Consider the following 9,870-nt stretch of genomic DNA (forward strand, 5'->3'; position numbering starts at 1 on the left):
TTTGTCTTCCAGGTGACAGATGTGTTGTCCTCCAGGTGACAGATGTTTTGTCCTCCAGGTGACAGATGTTTTGTCCTCCAGGTGACAGATGTTTTGTCTCGTAGGTGACAGATGTGTTGTCCTCCAGGTGACAGATGTTTTGTCCTCCAGGTGACAGATGTTTTGTCCTCCAGGTAACAGATGTTTTGTGTCGTAGGTGACAGATGTTTTGTCCTTCAGGTAACAGATGTTCTATTTCATACCTACTGACCGCCAGAGGACGGTGTTTTCAACACCTGGATATACATCGCGCGCATGCGCAGAGGTTGAATATTAATACCAACAATGTCACTCGTGACCCCCTGTGGGCGTACCGATATAGGTGCCCAGTTCACAGGGTTCACCCTCTTTCATCTTTTCGCCTTTGAGCGCAGGTCGATTTATTTTATTGAGCTCCTGCCCTGCTAGCCCTTCGAGGCTGTATGGGGGGGGGGGGGCTCTCGACGCTGGCCATGCCTAATAAGCCTCGTAATCGTAACCGTTCGGTTGGAGCTGCCTTGCGTCCTCCAGAGGCGGCATGGCGGCGATAATTCCCCGCCGGGCTCCCTGGTCCAACTATTAGGTTGGACTTTATTTTCTACAGGTAAGTTGTGTGTTACTTTACTTGCCCGGCGGGCGTGCCTGCTACAGCCTTGCGTTATCTTCGCTTTGCTGTGTGGCGTTACATTGGGTTGGTGACAGTGTTTGCTCGCTGAAATCCAACTTATATGATTTGTTGAATTGTCGGTGGCGGCATTGGCCGTCCATCCTCCCGACTAATGCATTAAGGGTTAGCGGTTGTGTGTTCACTAACCAAGAGCTAACTTAATGTTTCGTGGTGCTGTTGGTGTGGTCGCAGAGGTATGCTTCGCCTCGACAGCGACCGCGGCGGCGCTTATTTGACTATTAATCAATACTCCATGTTGAATGGCCGCACGATGCTAAATGAGCAACAGCAATGTTTTATGGCGTCGGTAACTATGGGCTCGTAGAGGTGTGCCTCGCCTCGATAGAGCGACTGCCGCGACGCTAGTCATGTTGAATGACCACTCCTCTCCACGTGTTTTCTGCAAGAAGAGTGTGTTTCGCTCTGTCGCAGATGTGCAGTCTACCACATATATGTGGCGCTTGGTTGCACTTGCAACGATGTGTACCAAGAAGAGGTTTGTGTGGTCGTGACGTTAATGAGCGCTCCTCCCCAGACGATTTCTGGTTAAGGAACAAACTTTTCAAAATGCATGTCAAGTTGTAAACGCAGCTCAGTGCTGACTTGCTAGTTGGTTTTGCTCGTTATATCAAGCAGGAATATGACAATGTTGTCACTGTGTGCAGAGTGCCTAACATCACAGCTTAACTTGAGTGTATACTGCTATCTGAGATACGCATAGTGCTTGTATCTCATAGCTTGAGTGTGATCCGCTCAGCTGCTGTTCGGGTAATAGCCTACCCGTTTGTGCTTGGCAGTATAATTACTAATATAATGGTTCAAGCGTCTATCGCTTTACCATTGCGTGGTTATCAAACTGTCTACTTGGCATGGGCAGTGGCGTTTCCAGGAATTACATTTTGCCCATATAGGCATTAAGAGAGTGTCCCTCGCTCCGCTGCCTGCTGTCGTGGTTCAACATGGGAACTACTGTCACGGTGTACCGTCGACTAGTATAAGCACTGAGAGTGTGTTTCGCTCCACCGCTTCATCTAGTATAAGCACTGTGCCCATATAGGCATTAAGAGAGTGTCCCTCGCTCCCCTGCCCGCTGTCATCGTTCAGCGTGGGAACTACTGTCACGGTGTGCCATTGACTAGTATAAGCACTGAGAGTGTGTCTCGCTCCACCGCTTCATCTAGTATAAGCACTGTGCCCATATAGGCATTAAGAGAGTGTCCCTCGCTCCGCAGCCTGCTGTCGTGGTTCAGCATGGGAACTACTGTCACGGTGTACCGTCGACTAGTATAAGCACTGAGAGTGTGTTTCGCTCCACTGCTTCATCTAACAGAAACGCTGAGAGTGTGTCTCGCTCCACCGCGGCATCTAACAAACGCTGAGAGTGTGTCTCGCTCCACCGCGGCATCTAACAAACGCTGAGAGTGTGTCTCGCTCCACCGCATCCTCTAACATAAGCACTGAGAGTGTGTCTTGCTCCACCGCTTCATCTAGTATAAGCACTGCCCATATAGGCATTAAGAGAGTGTCCCTCGCTCCGCTGCCCGCTGTCGTCGTTCAGCGTGGGAACTACTGTCACGGTGTGCCATTGACTAGTATAAGCACTGAGAGTGTGTCTCGCTCCACCGCTTCATCTAGTATAAGCACCGAGTGTGTTTTGCTATGCTGCCATTATCTGGAGGTTACACAGTAACCGTGGTTATATAAGATATAAGCGAGGCATGTGCGAGTATGTGATTGTATGCCCTCGCTCGAGAGGGCACGTACTACGTCATGACTCAAAAGAGGCCCATTCTCTTATATACTTAATAGAATGTGAGGGTACTATAAGTGCTTCTGTTGCCCGCGCCCAAGTTGGACGCGCCCCATAGCGAACTGCCGAGGGCTAGATCTTCGTATAACCACGACATTGTGTACCTGGTACTCACTACTGCTTCGACATGTGCAGTATACTGCTTGCTGTCATAGCTTGAGTGTACATCACTCTGCTGCTGTTCAGATATTACTAATATGCTTGGTATTAAAATGGTTGTATATGACAGTCCAAGTGTTTGGCTTTGCCACTATACTAGGGCACTACTTGACACTGTAGCTTGAGTGATTCTCGCTCTTTCGCTACAACTACATAACCAGTAGTATTTAGTGTCTCGCTCTGCTGCCGTTCATGGATTAGTGCAACATGCTGGTCCTCCCACATAGGAGGTCCATTACTTGCGCCTGTTGTCGTGTTTCGACTTGGGTGCCGGACACAGGCTATGGCCGTGGTTCATTCTTCCATCCATCTCCAACCGCTTATCCTTAGTCTGGTCGCGAGGGAAACGGCTCCACACCGAGTGCTGCAGACTTCCTCTCCAGATCAGCATTAGTAACTTCATTCTGGGGGATCCCAAGGTGATCAAAGGCCATTTTGAAGATATTGATGTTGTGGCTGCATACTGCTGGCATGTATGTCAACTGTGTTGGCTGTGGTGGTGGCTGATTTGCCTCCCACGGATAAATGGGTGCTGTTCTTTTCACTGCTGTTTTCAGAGCCGCTACTCATGGTCTGTGATGAGTAGCACTGACCTTTTAGATTGCCTTCTGTGGGTAACCGAGACAGGGTCCCTAACCCTGGACTTAATGCCAGCATTGCTTCTCTCACTAGATGAAGCCTTTGAGCTAGTATGGCTATTGCCCATGGCCGCACGCAGTTTAGAGTCACTGGTCTGCCAACTAGATCCATGCCACGGCAGCTGGACTGGGACGTTTTAAACGGACCCTTAATGGTCACCTCATCCTGGCCCTCTGGCCTGGATGGCACGGCACCTATGGATGATGCTTGTTCTAGGCATTGGCTTACGTGGTAACTAACTACCCTGATGATGTTGGGGCCTAGTGTGGCCCCGAGGGGCGGCCATGGCGGGTTACTGAGCCCGCCTGGCGACCTAGAGCCCCTGGATGTCCAGGGTTCAATGCCAGATCCGGCCAGCAATGTGTCCATGTGTGTCGCGGTCTGAGCCCCTAATTGCTCCCCGAGCGCTGTAGAATGGCTGCTCATTGCTCCTAGTAGCAATATGATGGGTAAATGCAGGGGACACATGTTACGTATGTGCAACTGTACAGCTGAGCTAGCTTGCACATCGATTATAGACTCAGCATTCTAACAGGGAAGTACATTGGGACACTTAACACTCTGCCTGTCGTTCCAGGCTGGATGTTTGGGCCTGCTACCCAACAGACCTTGCAGCATAGTGCACGGTGAACAAGCAACTTGGTTCAACTGAAGGTTTATCCTTGATTCATGTTGTGACTGATGACGTTGGTGGTTTTCGCCTGATCCTCGATCTCAGACCTACCAGCTGCCTCTGGTCATGTATGCTGGGCACAGTGGATGTGCTCCAGGCGGTGCCAGATTGAGAATGGTCCGCAAGCATGGCCTTGCTTAAACTCTTAGGGTTAATGGGGGGCTGCCGGACAGCTTCCACTGACCTGTCTCGTCTTGGACGAGTACAGTGCTGCCAGCCACTCCCTCTGGTTGTTGGGCACACCGAAGCGACATAGACAGTTGCTTCTCTAGGGCTGCTTTCATTGCACCCTTTTACATGTCCTGTCTATAATTTCTGGACCTCAAACCCCAGAATTCTGCCTACCACCGTGGATACGGTTGGGTTACTGTTTCAGGTATGTGCAGGCATTTAAGGTAGATTTCTTCAGTAGGCCTCAAGGCCTCCCCAGAGGCATTTTGACATGCCAGACCAGGGGGTGGACATCTGTGCTGCAGTGCAGCCAAATGGGCTCCATCTGTTTTGGGCTTTTGCCAAGAGTCAGCCAACCGGACTCTCCCTCACCCTGTGGTGACGGCTGTTTGGCTGTCCATTAGATATGCAAACCGACCTCGGTAAGCGCAGATTCCTCGTGACCATGTTGGTATGAGTCATCCAGGTGTTGAAAACACCGTCCTCTGGCGGTCAGTAGGTATGAAATAGAACGCAAGTTATGTATATAACTATGGTTCTATGAATACCGGATGACCGCCAGAGTTCATTGTCACTCGGAATCCTGACGAAAAGTTTTCATAAGGGTGAACCCTGTGAACTGGGCACCTATATCGGTACGCCCACAGGGGGTCACGAGTGACATTGTTGGTATTAATATTCGACCTCTGCGCGTGCGCGCGATGTATATCCAGGTGTTGAAAACACCGTCCTCTGGCGGTCATCCGGTATTCATAGAACCATAGTTGTATACATAACTTGCGTTTTGCTTCCAGGTGACAGATGTTTTGTCTCGTAGGTGACAGATGTTTTGTCCTCCAGGTGACAGATGTTTTGTCTCGTAGGTGACAGATGTTTTGTCTCGTAGGTGACAGATGTTTTGTCTCGTAGGTGACAGATGTTTTTTCTCGTAGGTGACAGATGTTTTGTCCTCCAGGTGACAGATGTTTTGTCCTCCAGGTGACAGATGTTTTGTCTCGTAGGTGACAGATGTTTTGTCTCGTAGGTGACAGATGTTTTGTCTCGTAGGTGACAGATGTTTTGTCTCGTAGGTGACAGATGTTTTGTCTCGTAGGTGACAGATGTTTTGTCCTCCAGGTGACAGATGTTTTGTCTCTTAGGTGACAGATGTTTTGTCTCGTAGGTGACAGATGTTTTGTCTCGTAGGTGACAGATGTTTTGTCTCGTAGGTGACAGATGTTTTGTCTCGTAGGTGACAGATGTTTTTTCTCGTAGGTGACAGATGTTTTGTCCTCCAGGTGACAGATGTTTTGTCCTCCAGGTGACAGATGTTTTGTCTCGTAGGTGACAGATGTTTTGTCTCGTAGGTGACAGATGTTTTGTCTCGTAGGTGACAGATGTTTTGTCTCGTAGGTGACAGATGTTTTGTCTCGTAGGTGACAGATGTTTTGTCCTCCAGGTGACAGATGTTTTGTCTCTTAGGTGACAGATGTTTTGTCCTCCAGGTGACAGATGTTTTGTCTCTTAGGTGACAGATGTGTTGTCTTCCAGGTGACAGAGAGAGAGCTGAAGGGGGGCGGGGCCAACATCAACGTAACAGAGAAGAACAAGAAGGAGTACATCGACCGGATGGTCAAATGGAGAGTGGAGAGAGGTGTGGTCCAGCAGACAGAGGCACTGGTCAGGGGCTTCTATGAGGTACGTATGTGTGCTCTTTTGTAATTTTTCTTTGAAAGAAATTCAGGCCATTCTTAAAATGGCCTTCCAACATGTTTGTTGATGTGTGTGTGTGTGTGTGTGTGTGTGTGGTGTGTGTGTGTGTGTGTGTGTGTGTGTGTGTGTGTGTGTGTGTGTGTGTTAACGTGTGTTCATGTGTGTGTTGTCCAGGTGATTGACAGCAGGATGGTTTCAGTGTTCGACGCCAGGGAGTTGGAGCTGGTCATCGCCGGCACCGCCGAGATCGACCTGACCGACTGGAGGAACAACACAGAGTATCGAGGAGGTCTGTCTGTCTGTCTGTCTGTCTGTCTGTCTGTCTGTCTGTCTGTCTGTCTGTCTGTCTGTCTGTCTGTCTCATAGACTGTAAAATGTATGGACAGAGGGAGCCCCATTGGTTTCTACAAACTGTTTTGAAGCTACTTTTTCTGTGAATTGAAATCCGCCATCTTTGAACTTCCGGTCCCGAAATGAAATGACTGTTATTGGCTGCAACCACAGCGAGGGCGGGTCTTCACTCGGCAGAACCAGTAGAATTTTTTTTCACTAATTCTTCTTCAGCGTTATTTATTTATTCTTTGATTTCTGTATTTATTTATGACATTGTTTTGAAAAATGTTAGTTTATTATTATTATTTTTTAATTATTTATTTTCTCTCTTTAAAAAATATCTTTTAAAACTATATATATTTGTGAGCCAGAAGAATTGGTTTGCAACACACATATGGGTCCCAACCCAGTGTTTGGGAAATTCTATAGAATATATTGTTGTACACAGGTTACCATGACGGCCACATCGTGATCCGCTGGTTCTGGATGGCGGTGGAGCGCTTTAACAACGAGCAGCGGCTGAGGCTCCTCCAGTTTGTGACGGGGACGTCCAGCGTTCCCTACGATGGCTTCAGTGCTCTACGAGGGTCCAACGGACTGCGGCGCTTCTGCATAGAGAAGTGGGGCAAGACTACCGCACTACCCAGGTCAGATTATTGTGGGGTAAAGAAAGTCAGTAACAAAGTGTCGAAAAACACTAAAAAAAAATGTTGAAAAAAATTCTAAAAATAAAAAACGATGGGCTATAACCCATCAGTTTTTTTTTTTAATTTTTCAAATCCTCAAAAATGATGAAAAACGGCGTGCTATAGTATGCCGTACGGTATGGGTTATTAGACGAGCTTCTAAAAATGGGATAAAAACGTCTAAAAATAGACGGCTAAAACACGGCAAAAAATAGACGTGTTTTAGACGTCTATTTATCCCATTTTTGACCATGGGCTATAGCCCATACCGTACTATAGCACGCCGTTTTTCATCATTTTTGAGGATTTGAAAAAATAATCAAAAAACGATGGGCTATAACCCATCGTTTATTTTTTTTAATTATTTTCAAATCCTCAAATTTTTTTGAGGATTTAAAAAAAAAAAGAAAAAAAACAAAAACGATGGGCTATAACCCATCAGTTTTTTTATTTTATTTTTTCAAATCCTCAAAAATGATGAAAAACGGCGTGCTATAGTATGCCGTACGGTATGGGCTATTAGACGAGCTTCTAAAAATGGGATAAAAAACGTCTGAAATAGACGTCTAAAACACGTCTATTTTTAGACGTGTTTTAGACGTCTATTTTTAGACGTTTTTATCAAAGTGTCGAAACCAGGGCCGGATATAGGAATGGGCACGGCGCTGACTGCCCCATAAAACATGATGGCATGCAAAAATCCTACATTTCTTCAAATTATAGGGCTTACATTTAAAACTATGTTAAAACACTATGCTACTAACTGACTACAACATGTCACAACCAAACCATTTCATCATCCAAAAATTTAAAAGCTCACAGCATTTTGAGGGTTTGGTAGAAACAATTGGAGATTGTGTTCTTGGTGGTGTATACTGTACGTTGGTTAGACATACTGTACCAACAGTCCTACAGTCGTGAGTCCGACAACACCCGACATGCATGCTGGGTTACTTAAAACTAACTTGGGGCGGGTTAAAAATCACCTGTGGCTCCCGACATGTGTGGCGGGTTTAAACGAACCCATGGCAGGTTAGAAATCACACGTGGCTTCCGCCAAAAAGAAAACACTGTGAAGAAATCGTTTCATGAACCTATAGTATCGTGAAAGAAAGAAAATCGTGAAAGAAAACACTGTGAAAGCAGAAAGGCCAAACAGAAGGGGCAACACCATGGCCTTCATTGTGTGTTGTTTATGAGAATGTAAAAATAATAACGTGTGTGTGTGTGTGTGTGTGTGTGTGTGTGTGTGTGTGTGTGTGTGTGTGTGTGTGTGTGTGTGTGTGTGTGTGTGTGTGTGTGTGTGTGTGTGTGTGTGTGTGTGTGTGTGTGTGTGTGTGTGTGTGTGTGTGTGTGTGTGTGCGCTTTTTAGGGCTCACACGTGTTTCAATCGTCTGGACCTGCCTCCCTATCCGTCCTACACCATGCTGTATGACAAACTGCTCACCGCCGTGGAAGAGACCAGTACCTTTGGACTGGAGTAGCATCTTCATACACACACACACACACACACTCACACACAAAAAGAAACTGTCACGCGAAATTGTATCAGTGAGTTGTCCTGAAATAAAACAAATTGTGCTGAACTGATGTGAGCAAAGCAAAGCTTTGTGTCCCCTAAACCAGGGTCACAGTGCTGGTCCGCAGGGTGGCATGCAGAGTCACAGGCACAGCACATTCTCCATGTGAATCGTCACTGTGATGGAGCTGCACTACCAAACCACACAGGGACAATGCTAGTCCACTCTTACTCTCACTTGCTGGAAGTAGCCAGTCAGCTTGACTGAAGATGTTTTCTTATTGCATTTTGTTTGCGTTGCACCTCAAGACAGTTGTACATTCAGAATGTCCATTCTTCACAAAAGACGTGACAAACCTGTAAATCACGGCTTCTCCAGATTGAGACCTGAATTTCGCATGAAGTCGAGACACAATATTAAACACCAACCTTGAGAAAGTCTTGTTTGTCTGTGATGCTGAGCGACTTACCAACCCAGGGAGTGTATGAGATTGCTGGGGTGTTGCAGGGGCTGTGTGTGTGATTGCAGCTGTTACTCAGTACTAGGGACTTTAAGCAACGACTGTTTTCAGGACGGCTCCACTAGGCGGAAGTACGGCTATGACAAAATCGCCGTAGCTGTCAAAATCGTTAAGCAAACAGCCGTCGGCGACGGGTTCTTTCGTTCCGATGGTCTATGCAGCATGTGTCAAACATAAACACAGATATTGCTTAATTCTTACATGAGCTGGACATGATCAGCAGTGGAAAGAGGAAGGTTTTGGAGCAATCTGTATTATTCTAAAACCGTTTTAATAAACATTGTCAATATGGTGTTAGTATTATTTTTTCATTCAGAGCATGCCAACACATTACACAGCATAAGAGAGGTGATGGAGCAATCGGTGTAAATGTATGACAGCTATAATTTCAATAAACATGGTTATGACATGACGTTGTTATGCCGTAGTAGAAATGGCTGCGATGGCAAGCAGGTTTATGTATCGAGCACTGATCCATTTCCGGTTGCCGGAGCGGACTGCCGTAGCCGTCGTTGCTTAAAGTCCCTATTGACAAAGGATGGATGATTCAATGGATGACGCAACATGTCAACGACAGTGAAACTTTAGAGCAGTTTAACATTCAACAAGAAGTCAGAGTTGAGCCACTTAAACCCTAGTATATATGGTTGAACAGAGTCCCTCAGTGGAGCTTGTTGAGCTGCACTTTAATGTGAAAAGTCAGTATTGTCACTCCATTTTGGGGTTTAAAATGTTGAAGGCAGGGTAACAGATAATGAAAAATTCTGGATGCAAATAATATGTAAAACAGCCCTTATGATATGACTTGGCATTGTCATAGAGAAGAAAATGGGTGTTTGAACAGGTAAATGTGCCCTGGCCCCAACATTCAGTCGAGCAATTTTGTGATGTCAGGCATGGAGGAAGTCCAACCAGGTAAATTCACCTAAACTTCCTATAAACAAGTACAAGAATACTTAGTTTATATCATCAATGTACATTA

The 9,870-nt window shown here is 46.3% G+C and overlaps 1 protein-coding gene across 3 annotated transcripts in view; it reads left to right on the forward strand.

Annotated features, from left to right (window-relative positions):
• The window catches only part of hecw1b (HECT, C2 and WW domain containing E3 ubiquitin protein ligase 1b), a 48,015-nt gene extending 39,210 nt beyond the window's left edge, over positions 1–8,805 (forward strand). For all 3 annotated transcript variants that reach the window (XM_083782155.1, XM_083782157.1, XM_083782156.1), the window contains exons 33-36: positions 5,668–5,814; positions 6,004–6,118; positions 6,611–6,809; positions 8,221–8,805. In XM_083782155.1, the coding sequence (XP_083638281.1) occupies positions 5,668–5,814; positions 6,004–6,118; positions 6,611–6,809; positions 8,221–8,332 (573 nt within the window). In that variant the 3' untranslated portion in view covers positions 8,333–8,805. The remainder of the gene's footprint in view (positions 1–5,667; positions 5,815–6,003; positions 6,119–6,610; positions 6,810–8,220) is intronic.
• The last annotated feature ends 1,065 nt before the right edge of the window (positions 8,806–9,870 follow it).

Source organism: Protomyctophum parallelum (assembly GCF_964188405.1).
Source record: "Protomyctophum parallelum genome assembly, chromosome: 14".
Taxonomy (NCBI): domain Eukaryota; kingdom Metazoa; phylum Chordata; class Actinopteri; order Myctophiformes; family Myctophidae; genus Protomyctophum; species Protomyctophum parallelum.